The sequence below is a fragment of the Sylvia atricapilla genome, chromosome 3 (assembly GCF_009819655.1).
Source record: "Sylvia atricapilla isolate bSylAtr1 chromosome 3, bSylAtr1.pri, whole genome shotgun sequence".
NCBI classification, from domain to species: domain Eukaryota; kingdom Metazoa; phylum Chordata; class Aves; order Passeriformes; family Sylviidae; genus Sylvia; species Sylvia atricapilla.
In genome coordinates this window covers 97,497,754-97,519,083 of record NC_089142.1, presented here as the reverse complement: position 1 = coordinate 97,519,083, position 21,330 = coordinate 97,497,754, and the positions used below count along the sequence as shown (strand labels likewise).

Below are 21,330 nucleotides of genomic sequence, written 5' to 3'. Positions count from 1 at the left end.
CTAAGGGCAATAGAATTATAGAATTGTTAGGGTTGGAAAAGACCTCCAAAGGTCACTGAGCCCAGCCTCTGACTGAACACCACCACCTCAGCTAAACCACCACACTAAAAGTCATGTCCAGTCATTTCCTGAACACTTGCAGTCCAGTGCTAGACCATGTTTTCAAGTGAAGAAATTCTTCCTGATGTCAATCTGAACACCTTCTGGCACAGCTTGAGGCAGTTTCCTCTTGTCCTGTCGCTTGTTACCTAGGAAAAGTGACTGACCCCCACCTTGCTACACTCTCCTTTCAGGGAGTTGTAGAAAGTGATGAGGTCACCCCTGAACCTCCTTTTCTCCAGGCTAAACATCCCTAGCTCACTTTTTAATGTATCACTCATTTGATTTCCTATATGGGAAAGGTGCAATGCATACAGAAAACAATCTTTAATCTGGGGATTTTCCTTCACACCCTCTTTATTATTCCATGGAGTCCTCACTCACCTTGCAGGTGTTCTGCCTCTTTTTTGCTCACCTGTTTCAGTGTGCTGAACAGCATTCATTTCAGGGATCCCTGATGGTGCTATTATCACTGGATACAGCAGGTTCTTCAATCTCATCTCGATACCTTAAGGAAAAGACACTGTTTGGTACTTGTGTGACATGGCTACTGTTGTACATAATCCTTCAGGAAAGAAAAATTAATACAATAATCCCTACAACATTTAGTGATTATTTCATGAATCAATTGCTCAAAACAGCAGAATTACTAAATGTCCCTGAACTCTCCTCCTCAGCACTTATGACTGCAAAGGTATCTATTTGGTGTGAGAAGTCAGTAAGATTTCAAGTCTTGAGAGTTTTCTCACTGAACAGTATTTCAAAATGCAGCTTTCACAACTGAATTAATTTGTTTATGGGGATATTCTATGCTGTGTTACTCCCCTCTTCTCAAAATTCCACAAAATATACAAAGGCTCAGAGATCTGGATTAGCATTTTTTTCACCTGACACAGTAAAGAATGGAGAAAAACATTCATTGTGAGATTAATCTACCTGAGAAGAAAATCTGTTCCTACATACAACTTGAAAATAAATAGCTTTTTAAAAGGAATGACATGAAAGAGGTTTCCATTTGCACTGTTCTCACAAAATACTTAATGGAAGGTTTTCCAACTGTTCATAATAAGCATCACCTCTTTTTCTTACCCACTTCTGTGTTCCCCACAACAAGTTTGGCATTGGGGTACTGGGATTTGAGTGCCACCAGTTCACTGAGAGTTGTGGGCTGGATCCACATCACACGCTCGCCTTTGAAACACATCTGCTTCTGCTGTTTGTTACTCTGAGTCTGCAGAAGGGAATTCAGATAGAGCTCAGCCCCTACATTGAGCCAAGAATCCCTGTTCTCATGCTGCCCATGCCTGTGCCACACTGGGCTGCATCTCAGCTGAGTTACTGACAAGCTGTTGTTGGCATTTTGCCACTCCCCATCCTTCTGCTAGCAGTGATGAAAGTCTTGCTCATGCTGACAAAAGTTCTCCCTTCCTGATACTCCCAGGTGCATCCTGCTGCCACATCTCCCTAGCAAGATCTGAGCCAGCAAGCTCCATCTGACCAAAGTTCTGGCACATGCCCGTGGCTACAGTTGCTTCAATGGGTTTCCCATTCTCATCTCAATCCAAAAATGTCAGTCTTTAGAACTCATGAATTGCAATTACCTGCTAGGCCAGGTTCTGATTCCCTTTTTAACTACTTCATCCCATGGCTGAAGAAAACATGAGATCAACCCTTGGGCAGGAGAATATCTTGGAGAAGAAAGAGAGAAGCCCTCTCTCAGGCTGAATATGCTGTCTCATGCTATGGTCTAAAGAGAACCTACTCATGCTGTAGCTCACAACACATTTAAGGTAGGTACACAGCAGCAGAATTAATTATTCAGTCTTAGTTCTGAGATATGAAGGAAGCTGTAAATGCATCATGTGCTGGATTAGATTCCTGGCAGGGACACATTGCTAAAGGGGGAGGATCCCCAAAAAAGACAGGAATGAAACATGGAGAGAAACTAATCTCACCTAACTTAATGTCATTGTGAGCCACCCAACTTATACTCCTGCTACAGTGAGGGAAGTTTTTGAAAAGACAACTATTTGAGATACATGTTCAGCTGTATCCTGTAGTTCCTACTTCTCTTCCTACACTATAAAGGTAACACAGGGACACAAGCTCAGATATATCTCTATTTGATGTAGCAGTTCACATCTGACCTAGTAAACTGACATTTGGATTGTAGCTACTGTTCCACCCCGGGCAGGCAGTGACTGGAAAGGAAGGCAACCCAAGAGCAGAGACACATATGGTGAGAACCAGAAAGAAAGGCAAACAGCTGGAGCAGGCACCTGGCTTGCATATTTCTTTTAAACCACCCTGGCTGAAACACCCTCTTTTTTATAAAACAGGGAAGGATTCACACCCATGCCTTTTCTTTCATTAGCAGCCATTTTTACCCTGCCATTTCCTCAGGACTGAGTCACTCAAACCTTGTACAGAACAACTAAACCAACAAATCACTGCTGTTTCTCTCTGAATGAACTTACCATTAACTCTGGTGGGAAGATTGGCTCCTGTGTGGGATCCAACGGCTGGAACTCAGAGGAATTGAACAGGCTGGAGGATGTCATTGTCTATGACAGAGAAAATGCAAATGGCTAGTGACTGAGGAGAAAGCTCTCCTTGTACAAACATAACTCATTCCTCTTTCTACTCAAATCCCTGTCACTATTTCATAGAGCAAAATATGGCAAACACAGCAAAATTATACCACCTGATTCAGCATTTAAAGTTCTTCAGCTATATTTTTCTGATTCCCCTGCACGTCTTGTCAGAACCCTCAACCCTGAACAGACTAATATGTTTTTGTCAATCAAAAGTGACATCCCTTTCACATTGGCATGTTAAATCATGTCAAATATACCTTTTCTGATGTATGCTTTTCTGACAATAAAATATAAATTAGTCTAAATCAGTTTCCATAAATACTGCTAAAATAAAAGCACTGGGCTTGGGCAGACAACGAGCCAGATCTAAGACTTTAAAATATCAGAAATAAAGGAAAAACAACCAGTTGAGAGGCACCTTACCACACTTTCTTTTTCATTCATGCAGCAGCCCAGACCATTGGCTTTTCCTCCACAGCAGTCCGGACCATTGGCTTTTCCTCCACAGCAGGCCCCATTCTGAAAAAGAAACAAGCACATTTTAGCTATTCTAAACAAGGTCAGAACATTGCAACTTTTACAGAATTTCATCAATGCCTGGATTTCAGAAATTTGCAGTAATATTTTTCAGGCTTGAAAGGGACTCCAAGCAGTCTTGACTGTTGGAGTATTCCATGCAACACTGGATGCTTCCTAAAAAGCGATCCACAGAAACCCCCTGGAAATTTCTGTTAATGAATTTTATTACAGTCTGTTTCCTAAGTTCATTTTATACTCACACTGCCTTATGTGCCAACTTCTTCTTTCTAGTCCCTCATTTGTTTTGTACCTAGACTGGTACATACAATGTGATTAACTTTTTTTCCCTCCAGATATTCCAAAAGATTCCAATTGTAAAGTTTTGGAACAGAGAGGAAATTACTTCATTCATCACTGGATGGCAAATTTTGGTAAAGATCCCAGTGGGAAATTTAGACCTGTTTTCACAGAAAGATGTATTGCTTCAATGCACCAGATGTTGGTGACACATTGCTTACAGTTGCCACCATGCTATTTCACAGAAGGGTTGCACCTTGCAGACCCAGAAGGAACATCACTGTTTTAAAATCCCATGTCATGATGGCCATTCATGCTAATCAGGACATACACAGTCCCAGCATTTTTCAAGAGACAGACAACAAAAACAGCTCAGACAGCTCTGAGAATCTGCAACACAGCAGAGCAAGAGAGATGGCTAACTAACACATCAAAGCTCCAGTGCTGTATTGAAAACTGAGGTTATGAATTGTAACATTCAGCTTACCGTGGTATTTTCCCTCCCACTGCGACAGCATCCAGTGCCATTGGCAATTCTGCCACAGCAATTCATGTCCTGTGGGAACAGAAACTGTTCTGAGAAAATATGCATATTCCAAGGAAATGAAGTAGGTTTGATCTCCTTTTTGAGAGAAATAGCCAAAGCAGAAGAGAGATGCCAACCAAGTAGGTGTCCCTCTTGCCAATGGAAGGCAACATCCTGCAGTGTCACGCCCACTGTACCAATAAACCTCCTGTTCTGGTTTGGAACTATTCTGACCATTCAACCATTATCTCTGCAGGTGTGACGAGACACCCAGAGAAGACTGAAAGGGGCAAGCACATACCATACAATATCAGTACTCTACCACCAGGCAGACCATCTGCCTTAGTTTTCAATCTGACTCCTATTAGTTTCATTTCTTGACATGCTCTTTTACTGGGAGAGGCAGGAAATAGCAGATGCCTGTTCACATTCCACCTGCTAACCTCAATTATGTTGTTTTCTATCAGAGGTCAACAGAAATCACTGTGTGTGCTATGTAGACTCCCTTCCTTTCCCTGGCATCTCTTTTTCTGAGGCTGAGGTGCCCCCAGTACTTCCCCATATGGAAGTCAGATTGTCACAGATGTGATCCTTGTTCCAGTTCTCTGAATCTTCTTCTATTCTGCTATACCCTGGTAGAGATGAGAGGAACAGAACTGCACAGAGTACTCAAGTGTAGGAAGAGCCATCTAAGTGTTTTCTGGTTTGTAGCCCATTCCCTTCTCCAGTCTCTCAGGTTCATAAAATCCTTCAGAAATTCCTCAAAGCCAATTCCTGCATTCACTACCCAGACTAACCTGATGCCTGTTTGCTTATTTTCTCATAGCTTTACTCACACTCTTTTAAACCACATTTAGGGATAGGTGCAACAGCCTTGCTTCCCACCACAGGTCCCAGAAGAATTCCAATGCAAAAATATATCATTTTTCCTCTACTGCCTTTTAACCAATCTTTCATCAACACAGAGATCTTCCCTCTTAACATCCATTGCCTTTAAAAACCTTAAAGACACTGTGGAAAGCCTGTTGGAAATCCAAGTAGGCTTTAATCAACTGAGTTTATCAGCCATTTGTAATGGATCTCACTCCTGCTTGTATTCTTTTTTGTTGATTGCAATTCTGGATAATAAAGTTAAATTAAAAGGCATCATTGTAAATTCTTTCCTTCTGATATTTAATACCAGTGTAGACCCATAAGTGGCTGGTAATCACTGAAGTACATGATGATCTACTCTTCTTCACAGCCTCCAGCACTCTTTCAGGTACAAAGGGACTACAGAAAATTTACGGCAAAGCTTCATACTGCACCCAAACCAGCAGAAGAATTCTGGGCAAGAGCTATAGAATAGTGATTTCAACTTCTTTCTAGAGCTATTCCTGCTCTGCAGTTGATCTTTCAAAAAAGCAAATTCCTCACTAGATTCCTCTACAACGTGTCCCTACCAGTGCACCATACCTTTACACTTTATCTGCACCAGGACCAGCTGCAAGCTGTGTTATGCAGAGAGGGTGAGTTTTCTGAGACTTACAGAAAAGAGTTACAGAGTCTGATTACCTGAGATCCAAAAAGGGACCATCAGATGGATCTTATTCAAGTGTCCCAGCAAGTGGAGAGAGTAAAGGGTTTGCTCTATCTGAATTAATGCATGAATCATATAGAAAGAGGTCAAGAGCTGGAGCTGGGTTATTGGAGCATATACATTTCCCTCCTCTCCATTTGAGTTCATGGTGTATTTCAGCAACAGAGAGAAAGACAACTTTCCAGGTTTTTTAAAACATCATCTGAAGCCACTTACTTTAGCAAATGTCCTGTATCCTTCCAGAATGGGTCTGTAGCCTGTACACCGACATAAGTTCCCTGCATTGCCAGAGCAAAAGGATAAGGATTTAGTGTCATTTGGCTAAAAACTTCTCTTCGTTTAGAATATTCTATTGTTTCTCACAAAAGCTTGTCAAATCTTGATACAGCTAATGAAAAGACTGGGAGGAGAAAAATTTCATTAGGAGTCTTGCAATAACCCTACCATCCCTTTTTGTTGAAATTTAAACTGAAATTCATATAGAACAAATTCAGTCTTATTCAGTATTCATTTATCTCAATTGTGTGAGTCTAATCAGTATACCAACTGGTCTGTCTCCTGAATTACAAAGAGAATGCTTTCTCCAGCATCATCATTCCTCTCAGATCACTGCTGTAAGCACAGTAATGACTAACCTCAGCAACAACAGCAGCCTCTCACAGGATTTACACAGTTGGATTCTGCCCCACTCCATCATTGCATGTTTCTGTGTTGGTCCTTGGCTGGAGGACATGTTCTCTGTCACCTCTGCAGGTTTTTGTGACAGCAATGAATAAACAAGGACACTTTTAAGCCCCTCAAGGACAGGCTACTTTTTGGTCTGTTGTTAAGATTAGTGGGTTCCTAATCCCAGACTGAGGTCACTTGGCCCTGCTTATGAACTATAGTGTTCACCTCATAGCACCTGGCCAGAATCTGAGTGGAAAAGCTGCTACTTCTTCACCTCCCAGCCATCAGCTCTTTAACAAAATGCATTAAATAATGGCACACCTCCATCCCACTGGGTGAAGCAGATATAATAAAAGCAGAACAAGTTGCACTCCTGTAGGTCTATGAATTACCTTGGAAAGCATCTTCAATGTCCTCCATGTGGGGCTCGGGGTTGTTCCGAAGCAATGTGTACATGGACATGACAATGCCTGGAGTGCAAAAGCCACATTGGGACCCATGACTTTTTGCTATTCTCTCCTGAGAGAAAGGAAAAACCATTATTAGCCCATAATATCAAGGTGAGTTCATTGTTGTGCTTGTTTCTATTACAGTTCTGTTAAAAGCAAAACCCAGTATCACAGAAGAGCTAAGATTATCATCAGATGTTCTCTGTCAATTAATCTGTGAGACAGCCTTCAAAGAGGAGGGCAAAAAATTTTGCACCTCGGCTTAGAACTGAAAATGTGACTGAAGGCCACTAGAAGATTCCAAGGAGATCAGGAGTTCTTCAGATTTATCATGCTAGGAAGGTTTGGGTCTACCTGCCTAGACCTGAGTTTGAATTTCAAAACTTAGCTGTCAGAATCTTCAGATAGGAGGAGAGAAAAGAAGACAAACAAAAGTCAGACTGGCTGCAATCCATTCATACACATCAAACCTTTTTCTCACTTTGTTGTCTATTCCCTCAGATACTGGCACAAGTCCTACCCACTGTGCAATCTGGGATGAATCACAGTTTACCTTAAGGGCAGCTCCCTGACAAAGAGAGACAAGGCTGCATTGTAACACCTTGCTAGAAGAGCAAGGATGCACGTTCCTGCCACTCCTTCTCACCAAGAATACTTTGAGACTCCTGAAATATCGCTGAACCAAACCTCACTTCACTACTGCAGGGAAAGTTCCTAACTATGCAACATCAGAAAAACAAAGTCATTCATGGAAGGCCATACAGGAGAGCCCAAACCTATCTCAGATTTCCTAGCTCCAGGTCATTATATTGGCTTTCCCCACAACATCAGCCTTCCCAGACCAGGATGTGGACCAAATACAGCCATGCAGCCCGAGGAAAAAAGTATTGGTAATTCAGCCAGGACAGCACCAGTTAACCTGTTAGGGGCGGAACAGAGCTGTATTGTTGCCTCAGGAGTTTGATTCTGTTACTTAGCCATACATGCAAGTATGGATTGCTCGTGTGGAGGCTCAGCCTTGTGGCTTTAGCATAGCACTGTGGTGGAGGTCCCAGTGGCCTGGAACAGCTTTAATTAGCATAAGAAAACATGCATGGAGGGTTTTAAAGTTACCAGTATTATTAGCTTACCTGGGCTGGGTGCAGCCTGGATTTCGTGTTTCCTATGCCTTCAACAGTAGTTACAGCCACGTGATGCAGGGCACAGACAGGGAAGAGACAAGCATTGGCAGTATGGTGGCTAAAACAGTACATTAAGGTAATTTCATTTGACAGTGCTACTCAGCAAAGGAAAAAGGGGACAGGAGCAGTGAAGAGTACTCAGAAGCTCCAGCAGTGGACACAATAGGAGCATGTAAAAAGATGTGATACAAGAATTAATTACAAGCCAAATCCTACGTCACTCAGTCATCCAAAGTTCTAATCAACTTCCCTTGCAGTTTGATCTGGGCATACACCATAGGATTTCACCTAGATATAGCAACTTTAAACATCTTTGTTGCACATTAAGTTACAGAACCCATATAAATAATTTTAGGGGCAGACTACAAATACCGAGATGTTGTGCAGCTGGATGTTTGCAAAGTTACGTAAGAGCCTGGAGTCCTCAGTCTTTCAGCTAGAAAGCTGCTTCTAGATGGTAAACATGGGGAGAAAGTCTAGACTGATGGTAAAAGAGAATAATGTTGCCAAAACTCATATAAGAATTAGCTATTTTATCTTATTTCTATTAAGACAAAATAATGACCCTACAGATAACTTACTCATGGCCATGCTATTAAGCAGAACCATTCAGAGGATACAAGTTATAGTATCACCAAGCATTATTTCAAATATATTAAAGATTTCAATGCTTTCTGTTCCCCACAGTAAAACTAAACTGTCTCTCTATCTCATCCTCTCTCTCTCTGCATTCCCCATTTTGTTTGATTCCATTGTTTCCCTTTTCAATTAATTAAAGTGAGAATAGGAGGAAATTTTGTCTCAGGAAATAATTCCGAAGGTTAAAATACAAGTAGAGAAAAATTTACTATCTGCTGGCTTACAGAAACAAGATTATTGACATGATACAATAACAATAAAGGTTTTATCACAATAATCATTATATGGATTCTCACAGGAAAAAGTTACATTAGAATCAGTGCAGATATTGCAGGGCAGAAGGAAATAGTTCCCTACCAGCATTGTGCAATGCTTTAAGAAAAATACTTTCTTATCTTATCCTTCTGAGCTTATGTTCTCGAAGTGAAAAAACATGTTTTGGCAGAAACATTCATTATATAACTTTTTAAAAAAAATAATACCATGTCTGGTATGTCAGGAACCTGGATCTGTCCCCATTTTATTTCTCTGTTGCAGAGTTCAGATCAAAGGATACATGATTTTCTTCCGAAAGGGATCATACTTGGATATCATAACAGTGCAAGCACCACATCCACCTTCTCCACAGCCTAGTTTGGTTCCACACAGACCCACTGAGAGAACAGGAATTAAGGAAAACACAAAGTGTTGGCAGAAACCTGCTCAAGTTGTCGATCAAGGGTGAGCAACAAGCTCTCGCTGGAAACAAAGCACTCATTTCTTCTGCTTAATAATTTACCATAAGCAAAGTTCCAAAAGTTAGCATGTGACTATGGAGATCAACACCCAAACCCCTCATAAGGACACAGCCCACACTCCAACAGACTCTTAGAAATAAACATGTAACAAATATCCTCAACTGCAACAGTGCCCACTTTCCATTACTCAGAAAAGGGAATGGCATAAGGGAGACAAAGCATTGGTAATTGCTGAGCAGGAGCTGTTCAGGCATGCAGCTACATCCCTGAACCACACAGTGACATCCTTTGTCATCACCTCTTACTGGTGGGGCTTGACTTCTTCCTACACCTGGTGACTCCTAACACCCAGAAGGCTCCAAGGCAAGCCAGTCACTCAGGGCTACAAGTTACACAGTTTAACACTGGCTGGGAGCTGCATTTGAACTGTTCACAAACTACTTGCACCTCAAAAGTCATGGTCTGGCTATCTCTTTTCCAATGGCTTGCCAACTGACAGTGACAAAACCAGCCAGGCACACTCCCCAGGAGCATGGGTCCCATAAAACCATAGGAGGGGTACACTGAGAGCCAGAACTCATGGAGATGCACAGAACCCCTGCACAGACACCTGGGAGCTCACAGAGTGTATGGCCTGGCCTAAGCAGATTCTTCCAAAGACTGCTGAGCTCATGGCCATGCTGTAAAATCAAGAATTACATCAAATGTTCTGCAAAGGGACTTCAGGAGAGAATTCCTTGAGTCACTTCTGCAGGTTCCTTCACTCATTAGAAGGTCATTAGACACTATTATTTATTGCAAAAAGGATTGGCCAGTGTTGAGAGACTTTTGGTGGGGTAAAAACCAGCTGATTTCATTGGCAATGGGCACATGAAGTTGAGATAATCAGTGCCTTTCCCTATATCACAGAGCCTTTGGAAAAGCAAGAGACCTGCTAGAGGGATCTCAATTCTTCTTGACTTCACTGCAATCAGTATGGCACTGACCATTTCTAGAGAATCATAGAATCTGTTAGGTTGGAAAAGATCTTCAAGATCACCAAGTCCAGCCATAAACATAATGCTGCCAAGTCCACCACTAAACCATGTCTTTAATGCAGACATAATACTGCCAAGTCCATGGTCAAACTATGCCCTTAAAGCCACCACTGCTTTTCATACAACCACGTGCCTCCTTGAGATACAGCTTTCCTACGCCAGCTGATGTTTCTCTTGAAACAGTGCTAACCTGCCTCAATAAGGCATGTTTCTCAAAGTATTTGTCTGACCCTAACCAGACATCTACAAAGTAAGTTAACCAGAATTCTCATGTTGAACATCAGCAGGTTTTGAAGAGTTCAGATTCTCTATTTACAAAGCTATTTGCATTAGTTATCAACAAGCTTAGACTCTAAAGTTCTAGTGGTAAGACAGGCACACCTAGGCCCAAGAGTCATGCCACTTACATTTCCTCTTGACCTTTATCCATCTGTGGTATATTCAGATAAACAGAGTTGCTGATAATTCTGCTGGAAACCTCAAAGAGGAGTGTGATTCATGTCCCTGTACTTCCTTCAGCTCCCAGACAAATGGAACGTGACAGCACGTTATGGATACACCAACATAGCTGTGAACAGTTTGGCAGATGTACACACCCAGCTGGCCAGACAAAAAGTCAGAAAACACAGAATGACACTACCTACAGAACCAGACCTGGAACAGCCAGCCTGGTCATCACAGCAATAGCTACTCAGCTCCTGAAGCTGTTCTGACTCACTTGTTGACCAGTTTCAAACAGGGGTGAAACATGACTGCTTGCATCTGGTCATGTAAATATGCCCAGGGTACATAGGGGAACCTCTGAACCTGGCACCCTAGGCCATCTGATAAACAGCACAGAATTATCAATTTATGGGATATTAGCTAGCCAATATGATGCTTTGGCAAGAAAACTCTTTATGATTTATGTGGAACAAATTTCAATTTCCTTCAATTTTATTGCCATCTCATTATTCCTTCCTTTCCATCAAAATATAATTCTGCAGAATTACATGTTTTTCCTTTAAAGTATGAGTAAATAACTTAAAGTATATAATTTAAAAATCGTTATTGTTTAAGCCTGGAATGGCAGCTGTAATCTTTGCTAGCACGAAATACCATACAATGCAAAGCACCCCCCTCGCTTGTACTCTGTGCAAAAGCTCTGCCCAATACTGAAGTGACAGAACAGTAAACAATTATGAAATGCTGTAGGCACTTAAAGACTGCTGCAGTTTTTTCTGACACTGGATACATTTTCTTCGTAGATAAGTTAGCAGAGTTGTTTCTGGGTCCACATCTTTTTCCACCACCTGCAAGAAAGGAAAGATATTGATAAACACAAAATGTTATACGATACAGATAAGTTAGTTGCAAGGGGTAAGTTTGGTCTTTCTGCAACTTCTTTTCCAAAGCAGGGACCAAAATGACTGATTATTTCAGCAACATTGGTCATATATGCAGACACAACATCTCCATGAATTTATTGTGTCAGAGCAAAGTATATGCATTACATACATCGGTGTTTTTCAGTCATGGCACACTGAAGCAAATCTAAAAAAACCCTTCATTAAAAACAGCAAACAAACTTAGCAGTGAGAAGAGAAAGAACTGCATTTTGTACTCAAATCTTGGGTTCCTGACATGACTAAATGGTGTCTCATCTTTACTGACCCTGAATAACCAAACTCTGTCCCTTCTTTCACTATTAGACAGAAAAAATCAGAAAATAAACAGAATGACAGAAAGAGCATCAGGAATGTGTTTTGCAGAGAGAAAAACACAGCAGTGGAAACTGTAATGTGACAACACAGACACAGCAAGATGGACAGCAAGTACCAACCCTCTGAAGTTTCTCCTTTTCCCCTTGTAACATTAAATCAATCAGTATTACAATAGTAGCCATCCTAAATGTGGGAATACAAAATTACAAGAAAGGAGAAAATGTTGCGGCATATTTTGAGCCACCTCCATCCTATTAGTAAACCACACTATTAGAAGTTATCCATTACACATAAAATCGCCAGTAAATGTTATACTTTAACCTCTGCCCAGTGGTCAGAAACCAAGGTTGTGCTTTTGCCTCCAAATGGCCACAGGGCTTGTCTGCCCCTTTTTCTGTTATTAATAAGTGTCAAGAAACTTTTCCAAATTCACTGTGTGCTAGAATATAATCACGTTACTGGCTCTTTTTTTATGCAAGTCCTAAGTACAATAATTACAGTTTATTTAAATTAATCACTCCTAGTTTGAAGGGCAAATTGAATACTTTGTGCAAGTATTTTTTAACTTTTTTTTCCCACTGATAAGAAATCTTTACAACCTCTGTTCTTCTTCAGTTTTATGCCTTTGACACGTAACACGGTTATTCTACAGAGATAAGAGATTCATACTTCCTGTTCGAGTTTACCTTTTTAGAATGAACTGATAAAACTCCCGCTGCAAAACAAAACTGGTCACTTCTTGCACATCACATTCCTGCACTGAGGATGATCTACAGGAATTCTAGTTAGGGAATGTCATACTGTAGATGATGCAGCACTCATTGCTGCGACTCAGAGCAGAATGCCCCCATTCCCTCACGTCCTGGATGCATAGAAACAAATAAAAGTATGAAGTGGCTCTTCCATGACCATCTGGTTGCGTCCCTCTGCAGCAGCTTGGCAAACAGACACAAGTAGGAAATTCCAAACATCCCTGTGACTGTGAGTGGACAAATGGCCTTTCAGAGCCATTCCATAGGCAAAAAGCCTGCCTCAGCAACTCCCACTGTCACTGCCACACTGAGTTTCTTCCTCATGTCTGTGCCAATGGCTATTGCAAACCCTTCCAAAGCAGCTTCCAAGATAGTCAGGTACAGAGAAGAAACTTCAGAACAGTTAAAGACTATTCTGTGCTTATAGCAAAGAAAATATCTCCAGAGGTTTTCTTGAAAGAGTCCAAGAAGCGCTCAGTTATGTACTCAAACCAAGCAAATAAAGTTTGGCCCACTGGCCTCTTTTCAGGAAACAGGAAATACAAGACAGGCCTAGTCCTTCATTTTTCACTTAACCACTCATCTCCATGTACTTTCAGTGATGTAAGAAAGAGTGAAGTCCCAAAGCTTTGCTCAACCTTATCAGAAAGTGTCTCCCACCATGTCCCAGACAATCCACACCCTCACTCTGTCCTAGCCAACAGCCCTGGATTGCTACTTCAGTCACTTGAAACTACTCCACTAGAGCCGTATGTCTGCAATTCTGGCAGAGACTGGGGATCTGAGGGAGATAACGGCGAAGAGCTTGGAGAACATTCTGGATTAACACAAATCTCACACACCAGAGATCAAAAGAGTCATTTCTCTTCACTTCAGATTCCTGGTGGGAGGATGTTGGCTGATGAGTCTCTCTTGCTGGGCACAGAGTAAGAATTTTTTGCTGCTCTTGCCTTTTGCTCACTTTTGTTGATGCTGGTTTGTCCTCCAACATATCATTCCTCCAGTGGTTTGTTGCAATCACCTGCAGTGATTTGTTCTTAAAATATTTTAAAACCCTGTGGGTGGGAATAACATGTCTTGTCTGATGCCCAGTACAATATGATTCACAGCTCAGTATCACAGCTCCTGCTCACCTTCCCCAGTGTCCTTATACAGAAAGAAACTGAATTCCATCCATTGCCTTCAGTGGTTGTAGGATCAGAAAACTTAGGTACTACAGTTAAAGAAATATATCCCTCTTGATAAGTTACTGGGTTTTAGTGTTCTATAATTTGTTTTATTTTGGTTTTTTAAATCAAATGTCCCATTGCAGGTATATCACATTGGCAGCCACATTTTGACAATTTAAAACTGGATTTTACTGCATTTGGTAGCTTAATTATTAATCAAATGCAGAAAGAAACATAGTTGAAAACGTTAGGATGGCACAGACAGTCAATGACTCTCAACAAATTTACTCTGTACTGCTGTGTTTGTACTACATGTCTGTTTGCCTACTGACGCTAGGAATTTTAAATACTCAGGTCCACCTCAGCAGGGAGCCTAGTCTGCCCCTGCAGTTCTTTGTGCTTTTAAGTACCACACAGAGCAGGTCCTGAAGCAGTTCTTTACACCTTTAGAGAGCATGGACTAGTCCAGAGAAATGTTAAGCTCATTTCCCCATAATTTTATGTACAAAACTTTGACTTCAATATTTTTTTCCAGCTTCTCTACCTGCCTCTCACTAATTCAGATAACTTTGCCTTTACAACATAAAGCATCCTATTTAAATTATTATTCCCAAAAAGTTAGAGATTTTTCCATTTAAGAGAACAGTTGTTCAACAAGGTAAGTAGAGGAACAGAAGGAAAGAGAAAACAGACTTTTCTAGTTAAACAAACAATGTGCTAAGCTTTCCATCAGTTGGGGTCTACAAATGAGAAGCAGATGCTTTCCTGAAGGACAAGCTCCCATTCCATCACTAATCCCTGGTCACTCAATAAGTTGCAAGAAGAGAAAGTGAAAGGCTTTAACTAGACTGCCACACAGCAAGTCAGACCAGTCACATGTAAAGGTCCCCTAGGGTATGAATATTAACCACACAATGTAAATTTGCTATTGGTCCTGAGAACATTTTGTTCTGCTTTAAACCAGCACACTGAAAGCTTGTAAGTCACTGTTTATGTAGAACCCAGAGGTCCACAAAGCTCAGAAAAAATCCTGTATTTTAGCTGGTCCCATCAGCAACCAAATACCCACACACTTTGGAAGTGGTAAGAGGTCTAATGTGGCTTCCAGCATAGATCCTCCCTCAGCATTGAGAATAGAAATACTGACTTCACATGTTTAAACAAAAATTACATGCTCCATATGAATGAGAAAGACTTGTCAGCCAAGAAAAAAAAAGTAAAATTGCCACTGTTAGCTTTAAATTGCATTCTAGTCTGGGCAGACTATTAAGTAACTTTGAGTTAGTTGTGTGCCAAGCTTTATGCCCAGTGAAGTAAACAAGTGTTTAAAATAAGCAGTCCTGAATGTAAAGTATGCTCAGCTGTTCCAAGGCAACTCCCTTGACAACAGTGCAGACTGGGCTAATGCAAGAGAGAATTTGCTGCAATCCATGTCCCTATCTTACAAACCCTCTCTTATCATGTAGTTTTGTAGAGTGACAGATTATCAGCAGCCCATTTGCAATGTCAAACTGTCATGAATCCACACAGCAGTAACCTTTCCCACTGGCCATGTTATCACAGTGAACCAGCTGGAACATTTAGTCAGGGCCTCTGACGGATAGAGCCTTATCCTAACTTAGAATCATAGAATATACACTCTTGAAAGGGACTCGCTAAAACCATCAAAGCTCAACTTCTGGGCCTGCACAGGGCACCCCAGGAACTACATCGGGTGCCTGAGAGTGTTGTCCAAATACTTTCTGAAGTCTGTCAGGCTTGGTGCTGTGACCACTGCCCTGAGGAACCTTTTCCAGTGCCCAACCACCCTCTGGGTGAAAAACCTTTTCCTAACCTCCCCTGATGGATGCTGTTTCCTCAGGTTCTGCCACTGGCCACCAGAGAAAAAATATTAATGCCTGCCTCTTGACTTTCCCTCTGGCTACCTGCTCTTCCAGCAGAACTACACTTCCGGGCACTTCCCATCACTCACTCCTTCCATGACAAAACCTTTCACGTGCAGCAGTGTCCCAACAAACTCCACGCAGACTGCCATTGAGTGGAGTGCCCCATGAGTCCAATTCTCTCTCTTAAGCCTGCATTTGGCAGGGTTGTAACTTGAGCCACTTCAGCAACACATACAAAGAAGGGAATAGAAAAATAAAGCCACTGGAGGCTCTGGGTGGAGGCAAGTGAAACCTGCTCCTTTAATGGCACTGCCTGCTCCATGAGGTAGTGGGAAAGGATGCCGAGAGAGCTTTGACGTTTAAATGAGTTGGTGCCATTGGTAATATAAATCATCCTTTGGTGGGTTTTTTTTTTTTAGCCAAGCTGCCAAGATCACACTATGATAAACCCCTTTACGCATGCACACTGTGAGCTCTGAGAGATAACTTTTGTAAACAGGAACAGCAGTTCCATAAAAATTGCTGAAATGCAACAAGGCCAGTGTCACTCAAAGCAGGTTTATTATGTGCAGGACACAGCAAGGACAGACAGAAGACCCAAAATGAGCAAGTTGTCTTCTGCTGATGGCCTTCAGGGCCTAGGCTGCCATTTTTCCCCTTCTCTGCCTCACCCCATGTGCACAAAAAGAGAGTCCCACAGGGCCAGATCTGGGCTTTGACTAACAGACATTTTTATGTGTTAGCCAAAAAGTTTTCTTCAGGAAGGACTTTTCTAAGTTTACACAGAGCAGTGCTCTTGTAATAACTGAGCACGAGCCAGTGCTGAAGCACCACTTGTAACTGCAGGCAGGAATTTGTTTATAAACTCTTCATACCTACCATGAGAGGCCTATTGGTTTTGAACCTCAGCTGATCTGGCACCAGAACTACAATTCTCTTTCATTAGGGTATACCAGGAAAAAAAAAATCAAATGAGACAAGACACTTGGCTTGTATCAGGGTCTGGATTGCCCAACACGTTTGTGGCAACCTTCTAATGCAAGATCTAAAGAGCTCCAAGTTCACCCTTCAGAGCATGACGACAACAAGTTCATGGTGTGCCACCTGCTGCCTGCCACAGCAGAAAATTCATCAGATAAAATTCACAGATCATCCTGTGCCACAATTTCAATTACCAGACTCAATTAGCTAGTCACAATCAACTTGGAGTTTCAAGTTTTCATCTCTTTCTAGAAACAATGAATGGCTGATATGCCAATTAACACAAATGAACCACTACTGATGTGTGTGAGCAAAGCTTTAGATGTCATCCTTCCCTATAAAACCTCAGAACCAAGCCTGGGCTCTACATCAATATTAGATTCAACAGCTCTATGATTAACTTTCACTCCATACTAGATAAAATTAATTCTTCAGTAAACTGTTACTATATCAATAAAACAAAACATTAATATCAAATCCACTAGTACCTTGGAAAGTTCTAATTCCAATCCGATTTGGGATACTAATTCATTACTAAAATCCCTAATTGTAGCCAGACTCTCATCCACATTTACACTTTATTAAATTACTATGAAAGCCCAACAAAAGCAAAAGGGATACTAATCCTGTGCCAGTCTGTAAGGCAGGGCACAGAGCTTTTTAACCAGCTGAGAGTATTGTGTGATCCTTCAAGGCATAAAAAATTTTATTGTCTAGTCCAAACTTAGTATACCACATGATTTACCCCTATGTAGTGCACAGGAAAGGTTTGCAAACTTTTGGTTCCACACAAATGGATATGCAAGTCTCTCCCCTCCTCAGACTTCCCAGCAGGAAGCTGCTTTGGCAGAAGTTCCCTTGCCCAAGTGTCTAGGCAAGGGGAAGGTGGGGAAGGCAGCAGTGAGCTGAGCCCAGAAACAGAATCAACTCGGTAGGTGGTCAAAGAGTCAGCTTTGACCGTTTACAAGCCTTTGAAGAGGCAAGGCTGCATTCACAGCCAGGCAAAGTCCAAACTGAGGAAAGGGGGGCCTGGGACAAACTGTTCAAATGTGTCCATCATGTGCAATGAGCACCCCAGCCTCCTGTGAGACACAGTCACTTCTAAGGTTATTGTCAGGAAACAGTATGAGTTAATGGGCATTCATTGTGAAGCGTTTTCTAGCTCCTTAAATGGAAACGGAATAAACATTTTTCTCAATCCCTTTCAAAACCCAGATGTTAGAATTAGTTATTGAGCATATGAATTATATATGAATGCTTCCATTTGAGTTAAATTTTCCAGATCAGTGATAAGTACTGAAATTATTCCTAGTAGAAATGCCTGTATTAAGCAGTGCACTTATTTAAAAGTAGTTACTTCAGAATTGTAGTAAATTATTGCCAATAAATCTAAAATGTGAAAGGAATATTATGTAATTGTGTTACTCCTTGAATAATTCACAAGGTAAAGTCAAAGAAGAGAAAAAGCCATTTAGCAAAGCAATATGTAATCTTCACAATCTAATATTTAAAAGCCATGGAATACGTGTTCTTATCAGAAAACTCCAGAGGAGGGAAAAGATGACTAGGAAAGTCAGTAATCAAGCCACAATCCAGGAGCAAGCTGGACAGAAAACTGGCATCTTCCTTACCTTTTTACCATTCACAAAGAAAACAAGTTCATCCCCTGCCTCGTTTGGAGCCATCCTGCAGAGCTCCCAAACTTCACCCAAGCAGTGCCACACACCACCCCCGTGAGAGCACTCCCCAGAGCAGAGTGAGCACCAGCCACACCACAAGTAATACGAGTCTGCCTCAACGTTTGACTTTATTTCTACATCAGCGCCCCGTGCAACCCCATATTATATAAGAGGCCACCAAGAGGCGTGCCAGCTGCGTTTGGTTGGTGCTTCTGCAGCCCTAATGACAGAAAAGGAGCAGGAAGGAGCGCAGTGACCCGCCCCCTTTAATACAGAGGATCACAATTCAGCTGCATTCCCTTTAGATTATCCTGCCAGGCTTGGGGCACTGCCGTGTGCCACTGACACGGCTGCTAGCAGGGAATTCACAGGGTTTTGCAATGCAATGCAAACTTCGGGGTGGGGGGTGGTTCTCCCAGCTATCCCTCACCAAATATTGACAAGAAAAAGCTGTTTACCTTGTTCTGTGGACAGCCATCCACCTGGCATTCACCACACAGAGATCTCTAATGACAGCACCTGCTTATTTTAAAAACTCCTTGGTATGTGCACATCTGCTGGTAAACTGACTGCAAGACTATGACACTGTCTTTCCTCGCAGTTTTAAAGCTACAGTACCCTCTGCCTGTGAGGACATAATTTAAACAGGTATGTGCTTGTTCACATAAAAGCAATTCTAGAGAACTGGCACTCTGGTCCAGCACCTCAAAAGAAGTGCTGGACTAAGACCATAATGTTTACACTGGGCTCTTAAAGCCTTTAGTCTTACCTGTTTTGGCCTAATCCTTACACACTGGTTCCTAGGTGCATGTTGCCAGTGAAACACAGAGGAAAATCAAGGATGTTTTGTCTTCCATTTCCCTGGTGGTGGTTTCTTCTGGCTTCTCCATTACACAACCACACATTTTCCATGAAGTCTTCCTGGTTTTGTTCTTCCAAAGGTGTTGGCAGAGTCATCCACAGGCCCCTGCATATGACATGCATTGGTTTAATGAGCCAGATATCTAAACTGCTAGATCCAGTTTAAAATTCCACCACAAAACAGCACAGTTCCAAAGTCTCATGGAAGTTTCCTAGCACTGTTCCTTATCTTGTCTGCTCCATGCTGATTCTTGTGATTTTGCTTTCCTTCTTGAGTTTCAATTAGTTTTGATTAGGTTTTTTAATTATTTCTTGAAATCCCCTGGGAAAGCACTATGTATCAAAGTCTTCTTCTCAGGAACCTCTCTGAATAATTCATGAGATAACAAAACCTAATTAAAATTACAATTTTCAGAAACAGTCTTTCCTTCAGTATTATGGAAACATTTCTCAGTGAATACAGAACATATATCCTTTTTACCAGCTTTCATCTTCTGTCTCATTCATTCTGTTTCCCAGCCTATACCCTAAAACAGCTATTTTATAACAAGTGTCAAACACTGTTTCAGCCTTCTTTACTGACATTCCAGTTTGCTGAACGTAAAGTTCACAGCAAACTTGTGCTTAACTCCAGCTGCCTTAATCTACGTTTTCAGTGAAGTTGTGCATAGCTGAACCAGTGCTGACACCTATTGTCAGGCACCTCCCACTTCGCAATATCAGACTACTAGAAAAAAACACACTTTTCTCCACGTAATCTTAAGCTCTGTTGCTTTATATTTATGTGCAAAATTTACATAAACACTACCCTCACGTAGCAAGCTTCAATCTCAAAATTAGTGTACACAAGGTTACTACTCATTAATAGTTTTGTAATATTTCAAATAACAATTACTACATATAACCACAACAAACGTGTTATTACAGCAATCTTAAAGCAACTAGCCATTACAGCATTAACACCAAAATCAAACTTGTTTAGTTTCCTAATCTGTGTTTCCCATAATGTATGATGCAGCTCTTGGGTTTAAAGAACGTTTGCAGTCTTGTCATCACTTTTTTAAAGAAGCCCATACTCAAATTTTTGCATAGCCTTGGTAATAACATTATAGGTAAGCTATTGCTTTCTGCTAAATCAGTAAACAGCACCTTATGATATTCCATCACAGGAATTTGGTCCATCAACCTACTGATTTATGATCCATCAACCTACTATACTCATAAGACAAAAATAAAGATAAATACAACCATGATCATGATCTCTATATGTAGATTAGATGGTATTTTAAAACTTCAGACCTCATCTCAACAGAGTCACTGGTCACACAACACCAAATTCACTCATTCTCTCACCACCCGGATGAGATAGTCTAATTACTATACCCATTTCAAAGGCAGAGAACCAAGACATACAGAACAGGAATTTTCCTAGAGCTCTAAATAATTCTGGAGCATGAAAGCACGTGCTACTGAAATCTCTTGTCCATTTTTTGAAATCTCACCTGCTCTGAAACAGAACAGAGGATTACCAGGAACCAGAGAAAAGAAAGTTAAAAGAGGCCAACTCACAAACCTCTCAACACAGAACTCCTTTAATGGAGCTAAAATGGAAAACTTTCCTCAAACAAAAAATACTTATGAGACAAAGTATTCTGACTTACCAGTCAGATAAAGTCTAGCAGGTTTCCCATTTTAGAAATCATCCCTTTGCCCATTCATAACTCTGAGATGAGAAAGTTTTAGAAGTTGAAAATTCCTTGCAGCCTCATTCACTCACTAAACAGCTCAGAAAGCAGTTGATATTAGTCAAAAATACATATATATTTTTAAAAGCAGCTGACTTTCCTCATTCTGACTAGTTAATCCTGGAGACCTGACTGTTGCAATCATCATCACCATCATAATAATAATAATCTGTTCTGCAGATGATCACATATGTAGCTCAATAAATAGAGTGAAATTTACGGAAA

General features: G+C 41.2%; 1 protein-coding gene across 1 annotated transcript in view; it reads right to left on the bottom strand.

Moving 5' to 3' along the window:
* The window catches only part of XDH (xanthine dehydrogenase), a 47,389-nt gene extending 28,752 nt beyond the window's left edge, over positions 1 to 18,637 (bottom strand). Inside the window, exons 1-11 of the mRNA XM_066316312.1 lie at positions 18,452 to 18,637; positions 11,564 to 11,621; positions 9,112 to 9,208; positions 7,866 to 7,974; positions 6,679 to 6,805; positions 5,834 to 5,895; positions 4,000 to 4,068; positions 3,120 to 3,215; positions 2,577 to 2,663; positions 1,189 to 1,330; positions 515 to 607 (exon numbers count right to left, since the gene is read on the bottom strand). Of these exons, the coding sequence (XP_066172409.1) occupies positions 515 to 607; positions 1,189 to 1,330; positions 2,577 to 2,663; positions 3,120 to 3,215; positions 4,000 to 4,068; positions 5,834 to 5,895; positions 6,679 to 6,805; positions 7,866 to 7,974; positions 9,112 to 9,208; positions 11,564 to 11,621; positions 18,452 to 18,505 (994 nt within the window). The 5' untranslated portion in view covers positions 18,506 to 18,637. The remainder of the gene's footprint in view (positions 1 to 514; positions 608 to 1,188; positions 1,331 to 2,576; positions 2,664 to 3,119; positions 3,216 to 3,999; positions 4,069 to 5,833; positions 5,896 to 6,678; positions 6,806 to 7,865; positions 7,975 to 9,111; positions 9,209 to 11,563; positions 11,622 to 18,451) is intronic.
* Between the last annotated feature and the right edge of the window lie 2,693 nt (positions 18,638 to 21,330).